At 43.5% G+C, this 17,897-nt stretch overlaps 1 protein-coding gene across 1 annotated transcript in view; it reads right to left on the minus strand.

The window, feature by feature from the left end:
• The window catches only part of LOC123028094 (transient receptor potential cation channel subfamily V member 6-like), a 98,804-nt gene extending 83,627 nt beyond the window's left edge, over nucleotides 1-15,177 (minus strand). Inside the window, exon 1 of the mRNA XM_044439607.1 lies at nucleotides 15,047-15,177. Coding sequence (XP_044295542.1) covers nucleotides 15,047-15,177 — 131 coding nt within the window. The remainder of the gene's footprint in view (nucleotides 1-15,046) is intronic.
• Nucleotides 15,178-17,897: the final 2,720 nt, after the last annotated feature.

Below are 17,897 nucleotides of genomic sequence, written 5' to 3' on the forward strand. Positions count from 1 at the left end.
TTTAGAATAAAGCCTTCCATCATTAACTGACCCTGTTCCTGTATCTAAGGAGTTCTGCCCACCCATGACTAGCAACAGCTTCTCCTTGCCTCATTAAGGAGGAAAAGATTGAAGAACTGCATGATGACTTTAGACTGGTAGGAACACTCCAGGGAAGTAACCATGATTCAGGTCCACATTACCCTGCTTTATATGTTTGAATGGAGTAATATGAAAATGCACCAACTGGCCATGCAATGATGGAGCACAGCAGTGACATGAGCCAGACCCTGGAGCTCATCATTGAGGAGGAGCTGGTGGAGCCTCCACCTCTCTAGCAAGGACTTATATTTAGTTTGAATAGTTCTGTGATGCTGAGAAGAGAAGGAGCAACAACACCTCCAAAATTAAAGAGAGCAACTACGAAAAGGTGCAACTTAAAACATGGCAAGTACAAAAATCATGGCAAGTACAAGCCATTAAAATGAATGAAATTGTTCACGTAAGTAAAGGAATACAAAATATTGAAGCATGGCAAATACAAAAGTATTAAACAGAATGTTATATTGATTAAAAGGGGAGAGACCATAAGTCCCTTTACAAACTGAAAGGCTGCCAAGAACATGGAGAATGCTCCAGAGGTATCGGCATAAAGAAGTCCTGAGAACGCCTTGTTCTCCTTCGCGCCTCCACAAATGTGGCAATCCTGAATGGGGACTCTTCTGAAGATCAAAGAGCACACAGAAGAACTCCTTCAAAGCTTCAAGGGGTTACTAAAGGGCAGTTTCATTTGAACCCCAAAGCATCCGTGCAACACAGCAGCACCAGTGGGACCTGGAACAAGCTGTTGCTGTGTAGGCTGTTCTTCGGCGTTATGTACAACCAGCCATGTCCCCTCTCGGGATATTCTATCCCACCCCACCCCCCTCTACCTTGGCTTACTTCCCCCATCCCACTGCGCTATGACCCCCGTAGCAGCCCATTAGCATTCTGTGCCCACAAAGCATACACACATTTCACTGGAATGTGCTGGGCTCCCTTTCCTGTGCTTCTACAAACCCTGGGCTTTGCCGATGTCTGCTGATACTTTCCTCTTCTGCATGGATAGTGCCATTCAATTATATAATGATTCACACCTGAAGAATGAATTTACTATTAGTACATAGGATAATGGCCTGGTTTAGCTGCCACGTGGTTTCCAGTTGGGGTAGGGAGGCAAACAATAGTTTGTGGTAGCTGCAATTTGATCACTCCAGATACCACAACATAGTTGTCCTGAAACAAGAAACACAGAAGTGTGCAAAGTGAGGAGAGAGCACACGAGAACAAGGTGCTTGCTGGCCACTGGTTTGGCTGTGATGTGGCCAGAGCATGATGTGAACATTTCATACAGAGACCACTGACATGAAGACAAGGATCACAGGATACTTCCACTTCAAAACATGTTTGTATGAACTCGGGTTCTAGTTGTGGCTCTCTAGATCTCAGTAGTGAATATGGGGACATCTCTACAGGTATTCTCCTACACTGAATAAGAACAAAATGCATTTGAATTATACACATTTATTTCTTTTTAGCAGTGTGCTGCCTGTACACCTTCCAAGTGTTCCTCATTATCTTGTACATGGCATTTAAAAACAGTCTATGTATAAAACTTGGGTCCCACTTTTCTTATATTAAGTTCTACTTAGGGCAGTGGTACTTAATTGTTAAACAACAATTAAAACTAAACAAAACATGCAATTTCTAAAAATAAATAGATTTATGAGTGTATATATGTGCATGCACATGCATAATAAAACACACAGATTCAGAAGGTAAAACTTATCTATCTAGTACAACTGTGTATTATTAAATACAGGCCTGGATTTTGCTTATCTACTTTTACTGAATTGTCCATGAACATCATTACTGTCTCCTTTTCTAGAGCAAATACTTGCATTCTTTTTATCATCTGCATCCTAGTCTCCTTTTACTGCACAGTATATAAATGTTACATTATACCCCTGGTGAGTGCTATGAGACAGAACAGCTGCACCTAACAGCTTTGTGTACAACAAGTTAGAATTTAAAATTATCATTAATGCAGACAATCTTTTAACAACTTCAGGCATCTATTCCAATTTTGATGCAGTTAATACTTTGATTGAAATTTCTGGCTGTTCAACAGAGGGATCAATGTCAGAACCAATGCCAATATATCACATAGCGTATTAATTAGCTGGCAATTTATTTATTTAAAGTTCTTATATACCATCCACTACAGGCATCTCAGGATGGTTTACAAGCAACGGTTTACAAATTTCTGTGGTGCCTTGATTTCATCACTTACTGGAGAACAGTTATCTCCAGTGACATATCTCTGACACTAAAATAAGCTCAAATGAATTAACTAATGAGATTTCATGCGATATGGACAAATGGGCATCACTTGAGTGTGTGGGTAATGTTAATACAGTTAAGATTAATACTATACGTTGAATTATCTATATTATACATAGAATTTCTCTATCTATGTCCAACGCATTAAATTATCTGTTTTGTAAAAATTTCTGGAATTCCTCTGCCACAGGTATCTTTGAAAAGGAAGATGGATTTGACTTTCTGGATCTTTTGTTTTATCATTGGGGCTATTTGCTGACTCATACTAAAGTTTGGTCTATCTCACTTAGATTAAATTTCCCACCTTGCTCAATTCTAGAGTCTTAGTCATTTAACACTTTCATATACTGTCGCAATAGCCTTTTGGCATTCTGGACAGTTTACATAATCTTCTTGCTAGTATTCCCTTTTCAGAGGGATGAACGTTAGGCTCCTAGCATTTATTATTAATTAATTAATTAATTAATTAAAATGTTCCTATACCATCCACTACCAACTGGTCTCAGGATGGTCTTCCAATAAAACAAAGTGGAGCACAGCATCCATTCTATACAATAAAACACAATTTTCAATCTCAATCTAAACCATAAAATACTGGGAAAATAAAAAGGTTTTGGCCTGGTGTCGAGAAGAATAAAGTATCAGTGCTAGGAGAATCTCTGGGGAGCATATTCCATAACTAGGGCACCACCACAGAGAAGACCCTTCTCCAGGTAGCTACCCTCCTAATCTCCTCCTGGAGAAGGACCTCTAACCCAGATCTTAGGAGGCCGGCAGGCACATAGGGGACACTCCTTCAGATAACCAGGTCCTAAGCTGTTAGGGCTTTATAGGTCATCGCCAGCACCTTAAATTGGGCCTGGACTTCAGTTGGTAGCCAGTGTAGATGGTGAAGGGCCGGCATTAAACATACCTGCCAGTCGCTGTTAACATCATGGCTGCTCTGTTCTGCACCAACTGAAGTATCCAGACCGTCTTCAAGGGCAGCCCCATGCAGAGTGTGCTAATATAGTCTGATTGGGAAGTTACCGGAGCATGGGTCACCATTGCTAGGCTCTGCTCATCCAGGTAAGGTGCAGTTGATGAAGCAGCCGAAGCTGAAGGAAAGCACTCCTCGCCACGGCAGCCACCTGGAGTTCCAGGGCCAGCTCTTAGTCAGGGAGTGCTCCCAAACTGCACAACCTGTCCTTTAGGGGGAGGGCCGCCTCGTCCAGGACAGGGCTAAAATCACTTACCTGGAAGGCTATAAAACACATACCACTCCTCTCACTGTTGCCAGAGATGCGCTGTGGAATATATCACATCAATTACATTTTTACATGCTATATCATACAGTGAAAGCCATATTTAGAAACCAATCACAATGTTTTTATGGTAGATTCAGATAGATAAGTTGATTTATACTTTGGATCAATTATTAGGACACGATTATGAGTTTCTGCCATTTTTGGCCCGACATGCCAAATAGGATTTGTTGGCTGCAACTAAATGGCAGTACTTGCAGCTGCAACATTTGGTAGGGGATCTTGGTTTGGTCCTGCAGTCTTTATACCTTCAAGAGTCTCCTTCACTACTGAAATCACTTATTGAGTTATACTGCCCCATAATCCATGTTTATAAATATCTGTTACTGCTGAATGAATGTGAGAGAGAGGGTTTAAAGCAGGAATAGAATAGGCAATCAAAATGTCCTGTTAAGTCCAAGCAATATCTTTTCACTTTAGTACCTATAGCTGCAGTTTCAATGGATCTCAGGTTGCAACCTACCCAGCAAAAATGTTTGTATTGATTGGATGCCACAATCACTCTTTAATAAGTGTTGCCTCAGTTGACTAAGTGCTGGAAGTGCAATACAACAAATGCTTCCTTTAATTACATCAGGACCCCATATCCATCCCGAGACACCAGTTGATGTACGGTCTATACAAGCCATAAATAAATAAATAAATAAATAAATAAATAAATAAATAAATAAATAAATAAATAAATATCCACTGTCTCAGTTACCATGGTTTCACTTAACCACAGTTGATCATCAGCCCTCACATTCATGGGGTTAAGGGTGCAGGTCCCCTGCAAAAGTGGAAAAACTGCAAGTACCTCTAGAGAAAAAATGCTAATATCTCTAAGGAACTACACACTCTGTTTGGGGACCTCATGCTCTTTGTCTCGGTTCGAGCCAGCCTCACTCAAATGTTTTGTGTCTCAGTGGGCATGAAGACTCTAGAGATATTCGTAGTTTTTTTCCCTAGAGATATTAGCAGTTTTTCCACTTTCCAGGGGTTCTGTACCCCTAACCCCAGCGGTTTCTGATATCTGCTCAGGGACCTGGAACCGATTCCTGTGGTAGATATGGGGGTCCTTCTGTATATGTTTTTGTGGCATCCAGTAGTCACCTTCCTTTGCGAGGAGTTATAATATGGATAAAAATTATATTGGAACACTTGTCAATGTTTACAGTGTATGTTTTTTAAAAATTTCTACCATCTTCATAGAAGTTAATACATGGTTAATGTAAATGGATTTTCCATGCCTTTCAGACAACTCAAAGACTAATATGGACTGAGGACCTAACAATGCTTTCAATATTTAAACAGATGGCAAATAATACCACATAAAAACGAGTATGTGTCTCTGTGCACACATGCATAGATATTTGCTCTCCCTTTGTAAAAGTTAATACATTAAAATCTATGTAAACACATTCATTTTTCTTATTGAGTTTTTTTACTGAAACTCATAAAAATTAAAAAATAAACATTGCTATACCAACATATGCATTTTAAATATATCGTTATTAACCCTTCTAAAACAGAGTGGCCTAAAAGAGTATCCCAATGGACTTTTCTTTATACAATTCAGACGGGAGGAAATCTAAACTATAGTATGTCTTCTATCCTGAAGCAAACAAATAAATAAATCACCTTTATATACACTTCCATCTCTTACTTCTTATTGTTTTCTTTCTGGAAAAAAATCTTAATTGTGGTATCTAATCTAATAATTCTGGGTATTTTATGTCCCCAGTGCAAGGGATTGTACTAGAGATATAAAAATATCCCATGAATTCTTCAAACGATCTAAGGAAGCAAGTTTAAGTATTATAGGTGTCAGTGGGTAGTATAAGCCACAGGATTAAATTGAACTTTCCAGAGACAGATTCATTTAGAGGACAGAGAAATAAAAAACCAAAAAACATTAGCTAAAGTTGTGCTGCAATACTTTGATAGTTTTTAATATTGTTAATATTTTTAATATGTATATTATAATTTTATAATAAATATCAGTATCGATATTAATATTATGGGCAGCTGGTTTGCCACTCTAGTTCACTCTGGGGTGCTGCACTGAGTGGCTCATCAGCCTGATCCAGTATGGCTTTTCCTACATTCTTATACAACAGGTGAAGTGTTGGTCATTGTGTGTGTGTGTGTGTGTGTGTGTGTGTGTGTGTGTGTGTTAGAGGCAGAGACAGAGATTAAAAAACATAGATTGTAAAAATTGCATGTTTTTGACTCCTTCAAAGCCAGCGCATCAAAGTGAACCTCCCAGAAGCTTAAATTAGGCAAACACACAATTTGTGACATGCTGACTGGTAGAAATGTCTGAAAGAGAGAGATGTTTGTAAGTCATACAAAGGGACATAAACCACAAAGTTGCATTGGTGAAAGGACCATACACGAACTAGCAGGGGAGCGATGGAGCTTTTTAAAAAGTAGCACTTAGAACACTAAGTTCATAAAAGAAACTAACTGTGCTGCATAGAGCAAGACTAACTACACATGGGGTGTTTGGTTGTGCGGGGTTCTCTGCCACGTCAAGCTGGAGCAAAGGGCGCTTCAGCTAGGAGCCCAGGGATTCTTTGCTGGCTTCATTTGCTGTGTCCTCCAGCTGTTTCACATGAGCCTTTCTTCTTCACCCAAACCCAATTTAATTCCCTTAATTCTATAAGAAGGTTCAGGATGAAGGAATACTATTTACTGGCTGTAGAAAGAAATACAAGCCAAGTCACACAACTTGTGAGGCATGTTCCTGGCCTTGCCATTCCTCCTTTCAGTCTCCTCAAACCATCATGGGATATAATGACAGATACTTACACACCTCCCAGGGTGTTAATGAAACTCTTCCATATCCTCAAGTAGGAGTATTATTATGGCAATTATTACTTGAGCTGCCAAACACAATCATAGAAATTATCTCTTCAATCCAGCATCTCGTTTATAATGCTGCAGAGACCAGTAACAGAAGGCAACACCCTGCATATAAACACACACCCGTCATCTCCTTTGCCCCATTATCCCTACAGAAACAACAAGGCTCTCCTCCTAGAAGAAAGTGGGGATGAAGCTGAGCTGCTGCATTCAGTTCCTTACTTTAAAAGCTGGCCAAAGGATCAGATACTGTTGACGTACTTCCAGTGCTATTGGCCAGCACATGTGAGGCAGCCTTCTCCCAGCTGATGTGCTCCAGATGCTTTCAAGTACACCCCTCCCCCTGAATTCCTGGTGATTAGCTACGCTGGCTGAGGCTAATGGGAGCTGCAGTCCAAACATCTGGAGGGAACCAGGTCAGGGAAGGCTGGGAGAAGGGGCAAAGGCCTCAGCCACAAAGCTCACTTTGTGATGTTTGGAGAGTCACTGCCTCTTGGCCTAAACAATACCACAAGGATAAGGCAGGAAATTTCCCAAACAAACCTCTCTAAGATCCCAAAAGGATGAGATCCAAGTTATGGCATATGAATTCTTCCCACATAACTGGGAACCTCACTAGTTAAGGGGGAAAAAGGACATTGGAGAGCTCCATGTGAATCATATGGAGAGAAGGCAAACAACATGCAAAAACATTGGAGCTCTCTGGTAACACCATATAGCCTAGGATTTTGCATCACTTCCCTGCATTTTTCACCAGTCTTCTGTACTGTCTAGGGAACGTTCAACCAGCTGCCGAGGCTCAGGGGAACCACTGATCCCCCATCAAACCAAAATGTTTTCACACCTCTAGGGTTTCAGGAATCTGACACTTAGAGCAAAACTCATGTGACAGTGTTGTCTAATAGGAACCTGCAAGCATCTTTCAGGCACTTGTAAAAACAATGGTGCACATAGCAAGGATGTATTTATTCCTGGCAGGTGTGTCATACATGGAGGTGGAACCGGCGGTGGCTCCCTGTTGCATACGCATGCACGCACGCACGCGCGCGCGCGCACACACACACACACACACACACTGACAAGCCTATTTGTGAGTGTGTCATGCTTGAAGCAGCAGACTAAGCATAAACCAGTAAATCTGCTGCTACTGCTGCATCTGAGAACACACACTATTTACCACGTCATCACGCTATCATCAAAGCAAGGAATGTTTTCAGCTGGACATACAGTGCTATCCCTCAAGTGACAGTCTGGGGCAAGTTCTGATAAAGCACAAGAAGTTGGTGGGCATGATAGGGGGTCTCGCTCAGCACATCTGGAGGGCATGAAGCTGCAGGAAGCTGCTTAATTGGACACCAGTAGTTTCAAGAGAGAGAGAATGAAAGAGAGAAGAAAACAGCAAGGGGTTGGATCCGATGGCCTTCATGGTCCCTTCCAACTCTATTCTATGACTCTGTGAAAAAGGATCACAACAAGGCCTTTCTCTGAGACTATCTCTGTAACACAAAACATGCCCAGTTCTATAAGTATTGTGAATTCTCAGAATGTCTGCAACATGCTTAGGAGGGTAGACACATCATGACACTGCACAAAGCCTGAGGCAAGTGTGTGAGTGAAGCGGAATGTAGTCCCACTCCCAATACATTACAATTATTTATAAGATGAACCAGTCATGGCTTCTGCCAAGGCACTCAAAGCAAATTTTCACATGAATAATAAATAGCTCTATATGCATTGACATCTTTAACATTAATGTAACTCAGAAATGAGTGACCTTACATTATCTGTCATAACAGCGAGCTACCCACTTCACTTTGATTAAATACCAAAGGTTGCAGCATCACACAGCCAGCAGAAGTCAGCTTCATGCTAAGAACATTTTTTTTTTGCATAGAAGAGCATATTAACCTACCAAAATAAAGTTAAAGAGAAAAAACTTATACTAAAATAATTTAGAGCCAAATAAGATAGAAAATGCACAGACCTCTTTGTTTAAACTTGAATATGCCCCAATAATTGGAAGGGGGTGATTTTTAGAACAAAAATAAGAGCTAGGGATTTGGCACTCCTGCCATGCGTGCTTTTCGTCACATTAACTTTTCTTCAAGTCAAATGCAGGATTTATTCTGAGTATTTTTGCAACTCCACAAGAGATGGGGCAGCCCCCACTCCATCTCTTCCAAAATGATTCTAATGGGAAAATATAAATTGTGAAAGGGGGAGAGTAAATGAGAACGCTTAGCAAAGTTGAGAGAGAGAGAGAGACACACACAGAAAGACAGAAAGAGAGAGGGAGGGAGGGAGGAAATGAACTCTACTATTCTATGATAACAGAAGAGAAAAGTAAGGTCCCTTGCAAAGAATGGGTGAGATTATCTTCTCTCCCTAAACTATAACAGAGGACTGAGACTCCCTCCCAACAAAAAGTATATTCGAGGGACTGAGAACCCACTCCTCTGATTATTACTGTGATGACTCAAATTTATCCTTTCACAAGATTGGTGGTTTTCCTGCAAATTATGTTGAAAGTTATGCATAGGATACTAGCAGTAACCAGTTCTAAAGTTGCCCCAGAATGAAACTCTTCACAAAATGGCAGCTCAAAAATTGCATAGCTGCACAGCTACACTTAACCTGCACATCTGTTGTAAGACCTTGGCAGCAATGGGTGCAACAGGACAATCAGATCATGTTGTAACACAAAGAGATGTAACTGTCCTGTTACACGATAAAAATCTGGGAATTGGTGGAGAACCTTTGAGAAGCCAGAAATTTACTATTAAAGCAAGGTTATGGGGAGTTAGGTGTTCTGAGAAGACCAGTTAATTTCTTCTGTTAGAGGAACACAAAAGACAAATCTTGCTGTGGTACACCAAAACTCTTGTGTCTTATTCACAAAGCTCTCTGGAAAGACACAAATATATTCATTATATGCAAACACACTGGTCTTAAATTTGTCCAGCTTTTTGGCAAGCTCAGTCTGTAAGGCCTGGCAATCCGCTGGGATGCACTAGAATCTTGTCACAGTTTGAAAATTTTTCTAAGAAATCTTGCCTCCTGAAGAGTCTTTGTTGAACTGAACCTCCTGGAAGCACAGTTGTGTGATATGAGTGTTCCTTGAGGATTCCAGAGTTCTTCAAAAGCGTGAGAAACTAATACTGACAAACAGAAAAAACAAAATCCCAACGATCCTGTAGACTAGAGTAGAAATGTGTGTCTTGCATACCTGAGTGCAGATAAAAGAGAAGGAGTTGGAGGAAGGGGTCAAGAAACCTTACACAAACGCAGCCAAAGCTACATTTTGCTGAAATGCTGAGCAGGAAGAAGTCCGTTCAAGAGCTAAGAGAAGGAGAACTGTAGCTGGAGGAGGCAATTGTCGGAACACACACCAGAATGCAGCCCAGCCTTCATTAAACTATTTTGCCTTTAGAAAGAGGGTCTTGCTGGCTAGAATAGGCACAAGGGAAATATCTGTAGGAAAAGATTCAGACAGAAGACAAAAAGCTTTTATGTGGCTTTCTTTTAGCCCATGCAATCTGGCAATTGTTAATCCCCTTTATCTCCTTCCTGCATAGGCAATTTTTGGGGGGAAATCAGTTGTACTAGAATGAAAGCTATTAGTACAAAACCAGAGACTGCAAAACCAAGGTCTCTGCAAAGCTGCCTTGTATTGTCCAACAGTGCAGCACTGCCACCACCATGCACAGCAACTTTGTTAGCCGTACCACTTACTAACATATCACTTACAGTTAAGCTGTGTGTCTGCTGGTGAACTTGTTTGCTGATGCTTCCTGAGGCACCAGCAATACTCTCCCATGCCTCTGACCCTGCCAACAATCAGGAGAAAATCCATGAAGCTCACAATGTTGTTGGAGTGGCCAAAAGAGCTGCACCTGGTGGAGTGTCAGGTTATGGGGAGTGAGGAAACCAGATTCTAAATGTATCAATCACAGTCCAAAAGACACATGTACTTGATGCAATGCATTGTAGAAAGGGACAGAAAATGTCTCATGCTGGCAGTGCTGACCCTGAGATGAGATGGCATTATAGACCCAACCAGAACTAACAAAATGTATGCCAAAGTCTTGCAAACTATGAGGATGAAAGCAGTACTTTCTAGGTGTTGGTGAACCTGCAGCTATGGCCCAAAAGGAGCACTGAACACAGCTGAAGATGCCAGCAGCTCTCTGGCCACAGAGACAGCATCTGTCAGCATAGGCAAGAAATCTGGTTTGAGAACTCTCTGTCAGTCCAAAATGTGGGATGATAATCAAGAAGCTTCTGCCCCCCTGCTGAAGTGCTGATGTGGGGTCCACAGGCCAAATCTTGCATGGAAATCTTCAGCTGACTTAGTAAAGTTAGACACATGTTCTAGCACCTTGTAGGGAAGAGCACGTATTTCCACACAGTTGGGCACAGACCCAAAGAACTTGGGGGCACTGCAGAAGCAAACAGCTGCTGTCTCTTTGCACTCCCCACACTTTCTGAGCTCAGGTGAACAGAATTTTTCTTCCTGCTGCTGCATTCTGTCCCAGTGTCTCAGCATTCCCCAGCTTTCTTTATTAAGAAGTCTGAGGAAAGACAGCACAAGGGTTTCTTGCATCCTCCTTGTAAAAAGATAAGCAGTTATTTCTGTCCTTTCTGGCTGATGTCTTTACAGTCTTCAGTGGGTACTAGAAGCAGCTAAAAGGAAACAGGGTCACCATTCTCCATATAGAAAAGCCACTGGTACTAAATATGAGCAAAACAGATCCATTGGTACTGAAGAGCAGTATTTATTTGGGGGGGGGGTGTCAAAGCTTTCAAGGTTTGGTAAGTACATTAATTGATATGTTTGATATGTATAGCCAGATTGATATGAACATTAGCTATCCAATACCTCTAAGAAGTCAAGCAGTTGGTCCTAGTAATATTTGATTAGTATAAAGTTATGGAGATCTCATTTTCTTAGCAATTTTCTTTAAGAAACAACCTTGTCCCTTATTTCACTCCATATTCTCAGCTGCACAAAATGCACAGAATAAATCTTGGTCACAATGCATTGATGGTGCTGGAGTTTCATTAAGAGCAAGCAAGTGAGATAAATCAAAGTGGCAAACTAGGTATTGCCTAAGGCCATACAATAAGCTTAATGACTAAAGTTTCTGTGTGTAATGCCAACACTCTGCCTACTTCACCAAACCAGCTCCCGATGCACATCGATCACACAGTCCCCAACTGTGAAAACACACACAATAAATGCAGGTAGGCAGTGACTCTTAAAATAAAGAGAATACGGTGCTTTGGCAACTGCTCCTAAAAGTAATAACCCACACAGTCTGAAACTCCCTAAGCCAAATATATCCCACCAGGATCTCAGTCTTCCGAGTTGCCATGTCTGCTGAGGGCAAAAATGGTGGAGGGGTGTGGCCAGTGTCCAAGAAGCCACAACATGGCAGCTCATGGACCTTCAGTTGGAGTGTCACAAATGACACAAGAAGGAAGAGGAGACAAAGAGGCTAGTGATTTGTGTAAACTTTGCATACACTAATGCTTATGTATAAACACAAATTTAGAAAAAAATATATGCAACAGGAAACACAGCAACATATCACCACAATGTAAAAAATGACTAGGTGAAATCTGTGCTTGCCTGTTCACTCAGTTGTTCAAGGGCAGCCCTTCAAATAGAGGACTGTCCTCTGTGGAAGAAGACAGATGGCCTCCCTGTCTCAGTGAGCTAGGGTGGTGTCGTGGGACTGAGACTTGTCATCTAGTCCCGTCGTCAGCAATGAAGCTCATCACTTTGAGACAGTCACAGACTCTCAGCCTGGCCACCTCACAGGATTGTTGTGAGGAGAAGACTGAGAAGTAGGGGAGGATTATGTAAGCCACCTCAAGTTCCCTGAAAGGAAAGGGCAGGATATAAATATAATAAACTGAGGTTTTATATCCTCTGTGTCTCTTCATGAGATATTTCAAAGGGCACTCCATCCTGTGCAAATGTGACAAATGGGGGCAGTGTGTGTGCATAAATGCTTTGGCTCCACCTGCTTTAAGCTGAAGCCTCTACACCTGAGCACAGCCTGAATAAGTATATTAGGCCGAGGCCAAGGGCGGCCATTTGAACATCACCAAAACATGGCACATATTTGCATCAAATCTCCACGTGCTGATGTGTACCTGTAGATGCAAATGTGGACATAATTACTGTTACTCAAACAGGAAAACATTATTAAGAATCCAAGCAACTGAGCCACTTGCTGCCCAGGGGATAACTGGGGAACTTCATAGTTGCCCCTCTTCCCTTCAATGGGCTTGGAATGGACAGTCCTCCCAATGCAGTGGGGGGGGGGGCGGGTAGATTACATGTGGCCTTTCCAGATGCTTTGGGCTACCATCCCCATCAGCCCCAGTCAGTAGAGCCAGGAGTGCAGGAGTGGCAGGCCAAAACACCTGGAGGGCCACAAGCCGCCCTACCCTAATAAGGAGAGAGTCCTTCCTTGAATGGTCAGCAGCCATTCTTCGGCTAGAGTAGCTGTAGGTGTCAGAATTAGAGGAGTTGTTATGGTTGTAGTAGCAGTGGTAGTAACATTATTTTAACTGCTGTGGCCACCAAGCTCCATCCTGAGGTGCAAAGTGTCACCATCAGTGCTGGACCGGGCTGCCCCTGATCTGCTGCACACTCCAGTTTAACTCCCAGGTTCTACACTCTAATCCTAGAGTCTGAGCCTCAGGAGACCTGGCAACTCCAGCAGCTGGCTCTGACAGGCTGGAGCTGAAACAGGCATGCTGATGTAGAGATTAGCCCACATTCTTTTGCCTCTCCTCAGTCTGGACTTTGTAAGAAGCAGTTAAAGGATCCATTCCGGCCCTGCTGCAGTTTCTGGTACTTTCTCCTCCCACCCTACACCCATTGAAATGTCTACTCAATCCATAGGGGCAGCTCCTGGATCTACCACCAACACTTCTAAACTTTAGCAATAACACTTTCAATGCTGCCAAGCGCATGCTTTCATGCTGTCTTGCTGACAATGGTACCATGGCTTGGCCCAGCAAAGTCAATGCAAAATTGCACCTTTTCAAGTTATAACTCATTCCACTCACAAGTCACTGTGCATGATTCTCCTTAATTTTCTTTCTTATCCCGTACAATGAGCAGCATCTTACTGCATCACCCCACAAGGCATGATCTGCACCATCAGCTGAGACATTTCCATGGCCTTGCTAAAGATGTGTCTCTCAGGGCAGTCCCAAAGGGGACAGGTGTGCTTTCCAGAAAAAGGCAGCAAATCTTCACCCCACTCCATGCATGGCCATAACTAAGCGCACACATCCTCACTGGTCTGCACTAGTCTAAGACTAGAGGTGAAGGATATCACAGGGGCAGAAAGATCCAGACAGCTGCAAGCAGAATTCCTATTGAATCCCTGCTTTTCTATCTCAGTTTTGGTACTTACTTCAGCTGTTCACCCCACTGACAGTGAGAAGTGCTGTTATCAGGATATGTTCTGTGTAGTACTATCTCTTTCAATAAGCCTTTGAGTGACTAGATCCTGCAGTAATAGTATAACTTGAACCACTGCTGATCTACACCAGTAGTTTATTAGGCTACTGTGCAAGCTATCTTGCCTGGGCCACACTTCACATCCCAACCTCAGATGTGGAAGAGCTATTATTTATGGTGACTCAAAGGTGAGGGCTATGCAACCTGCACATGCTCAGAGGCATATCTTCATTACTAATTCACACATGCCAGCCCTGAGTACTTGGCATCAAAACTAGGTTCCAGGGCTCAGTCACTAAGTGCAATCTATATTTAGACAAGAAAAAAAAAGTTCCACAACTCCAATGCAGACCTTTTTTTCTTTCTAGGCATGTACAGAATTGCACCCTAAGCCTTTTAAGGAACTTTGGATAAAGCTACAGGTGTCAATATGTGTAATTCCTAAGGACTTTTAGTTGCTACAAACTCAAAAAGAAATAGAGGAAGTGGAGAGAAAGTCACACATGCACACGCTCTATCTATCCCCAGCGTTTCGGCATTCGGTTGCCCTCTGCTCCGATCCTCCCGCATGACAGAGGAGAGTCCCGCTTTTTCAGGGCGCCTGGAGAGCAAACGGCACAGAATACAGCAGTGTCTGCAGGTGAACAGCTCGCCCCTCCCGTCCAGGGATCTGGATACAGCTCGCGAACTGGGGGGCACTCTCCCTGCCCCGGAGGACAGGGCTCTCTTAGTGCTGCGCTCCAGGGATGGCACACAAGCCCCCACCTGGGCATGTCAAGGAACTGAAACGGGCTGCGAACGCAGGAGCTCGTTCAGCGGATTCTGTCAAAAACTGAGAACTTGCCAATTGCCTCGCCGGCTAAGTGTCTCCAGCAGCGGCCAGTCACATGCCGCGGTCAGGACACGATGTCCCCCAAGTCTCCAAATGCTTGCAGCTGTAGCGACTAATTTTAACATAAAGGCACTCTGCACATGCTCGGCGACACCTCGCCTCACATTCCAAGCACCTCTCCTGGGCCGAGTCAAAGCTTCGGGAGCGGGCACTCACCTCTTCTGCTGCAACAGGTTGATCTCGTCGAGCTTCCTAGCCCAGGACTTCTCGCCCTGCAGCCTGCGCAGGAGCGCCGTCCAGAGTCCCCGGAGAACGCCGCGATCCCCAGGCAGCAGCAGCATCCCCATCACCTCGCCCGGCCTCAGCAGCGCATCCCCGAGGGGCCCGTCCTCCTTCGCGCGGGCTGCTGGAAGCCCGCTCCGCTCTGGGCTGGAGACGGAGGAGCCCGCCGCGCGAGCCAGCAGCGCGGGGTGGCGGTTGCAACATCTGGCCGCTGAGCCAGGCCGGTACCTGGCGGAGTCCCAGGAACAGGATCGGAGAACCTGCTCGGGAGGAGGCGGGCGCAGCGAAGATCCGCCCCGGTGCCTCGCCGGGCACCTGCTGATTTAAAGGGACACCACCAGGCCGCGAAGGCCTCTCGCGGAGGAGAGGCGAGGCGAGGCGAGGCGAAGCGTGGCAGCGCTGGAGTTTGGGCAAACACAGCGAAGAGCTCGGAGGTCTTGAGGGGTCAGGGAGGTGGTCGTCTCCTTCCTAGCAGCCTTCTTAGCTCCTTTCTTTTTTCTGAATAGAGTTGCATTTCTGCAGGCGAGCTCATCCGCCGCCACTCCTAGAGTTGCCACGCGTACAAACTTAAAAGTATCCTGCACCTTTAAGGCGCTACGTGACAAGCATAAAAAAATGGTTCGATCTACTGAGCAGCCCTGTAATGTAGGCCAGAGATAACATACTTTACATTTATTCGTGGGAGGTGTATGGAGAGATGTCTTCTATCATGCGAGGTTTCCTGGGGGAATCGGGCTCCCCCCCCCACCACCAACCTTTTGGGATCCCTGTTGTAGGCCAGGCTAGCCAAGCTAGGATCTGAGTAGACAGTATTTCTCGCCCTTATCACAGCACTTCCTCCAGCACCATGTTCCCAAGGCACCATTTTCTCCCTGCCAGCTTTCTTTGCTGTCCAGTTTTAACACCCATAGATTATGATTGGGAATACAATGGTTTGGCTTGGATGAAATTGGCCTTGGTCTCCAGGAAAATATCCTTAACCACTTCCATGTTGCATAAAGAAGGCCATGTAAGAGCGGTGGCTTGCTTCAAGCCACCCAGTGGGCTTGTGCAAGGAGGCAAAATCCAAAATCACCTTGGTCACAGCTCATTTGCATAGCCAAATACAGTTATAAAAACATCAGATTACACTTGAATTTCCATTTGTCCTATGGTTGTTGAAGGCACAGAAAAGGAGCCCTGCAGGGGAAATGAATGAGTTTACTAGGAAGTCCACTGAGTTCCATGTAAGACAGTTGTGATGGATACCTTTAGTAAATTGCTTGATTGCATAGCATGAAGGAGTGAGGTTGGCTAAACCAGCATGGGCATTTGCCTTCTTTTTTTCTTTAATTTAAAAATATTTGCATGTTTGCTCTCCATGAACATTTGACACATTTTTAGTCAGCTTTTTTAACAGCTGTGTGATTGGTAGAAATTCAGCCCAGAAGGCTTTCTGCATGCCCTGTTAAGAGAGCCTTGCAGGAAAAGGCAGCTATGCTATAATGTCTTCTACATAGGCAGGTCATTCATATATGCTGGGCCTACCTGTGCAGCTACTTGGGGAATGCTGGGATTTGTAGAACATTTTTTCTGTCCAAACATCCAGAGGGTTTATTTATTTATTATTTATTTATTTGGAGTTTTTGTATGCCGTCCCATTTGCATAAGCCTCGGGACGGCTTCCATACAATAAATAAACATAAAAATAGTATACATAAAATCTAGATTCACCCTGGCTGTAGGATTAAAACCAAGAGATAATATTACAAGTTGTTAAAATATTGTTTAAATAAAAAGTTCTTGGCCTGGCACCGAAAAACAAATAACGGCGCCAGGCAGACCTCTCTAAGGAGCGCATTCCACAGGCGGTGCACCACCGCAGAGAAAGCCCTCTTCTGGGGACTTTGCCTCCTAATGTCTTTCATGGAGGGTTCCTGGAGGAGAGCCTCTGCTGCCGATCTCAAGGGGCGAGAGGGCAAATACGGAAGCAAGCACTCCTTCAGGTATCCAGGTTCCAGGCTGTTGAGCTGGAAGTCTCATTCTGTTACTCATTTGTGCAGCAGAACTCACAGGATTTGAAGGAGAACAAGCACAAGAAAGATTTCAAAGCACTTCATAAAATTAAACCTCTAAAAATGATATATAGAACTTGCCCTGCATATTTTAGTATTTTCTTTTCAGTGGTAAATTCTGGGCATTAGAAACAATCTTCTAGCCTGGCCCAGGGAAACAGATTAAGAGCAAGTGCACACAGCAAACTGCTTTAAAGCAGTCTTGTGGTTTTTCAGCTAAGAATTTTACCTGACTCATTGATGGAAGTTTACAGGAAGTCAAGGCAATGTCATCATCTGCTTGGAACCTTATGTTTTCTCATATTTTGTCTTCTTTCTTTTATTTAAAAAAATCAGTTGAGGGAAAGATGGAATATCACATGGTGCTTTTTCATTGGTAGCAGCAGGAGAAGCGCATATGAAGGAACCCTCATTTTACCTATGGTCTCAAACAAGAGGTATTTCTGCAACCTTCTTGGGAGCCCTGCATGTAGAGGAATTGTGCAGAAGTGTTTTCCCCCCTTGGGCTTTTCCACATTTCTTTTTGTCCAGCGACCTGGAATTGAAATGTATTTAACTGTCCTTGTTTCAACTTGATGCACCTAGGATACTCAGTGCTGGGAAGGTGCAAACATTTTATTGTGGCACAAAGGTTAAGCAAAATAAATCAATCCAGCAGCAGTCAGTTGCATCGGTATTCACCTGCCTGAGTCAATACCTGCTAGAAGCACCTTTGGCAGCAATTACAGCTG

Source organism: Varanus komodoensis, unplaced genomic scaffold, assembly GCF_004798865.1.
Source record: "Varanus komodoensis strain SLA01 unplaced genomic scaffold, ASM479886v1 scaffold35, whole genome shotgun sequence".
NCBI classification, from domain to species: domain Eukaryota; kingdom Metazoa; phylum Chordata; class Lepidosauria; order Squamata; family Varanidae; genus Varanus; species Varanus komodoensis.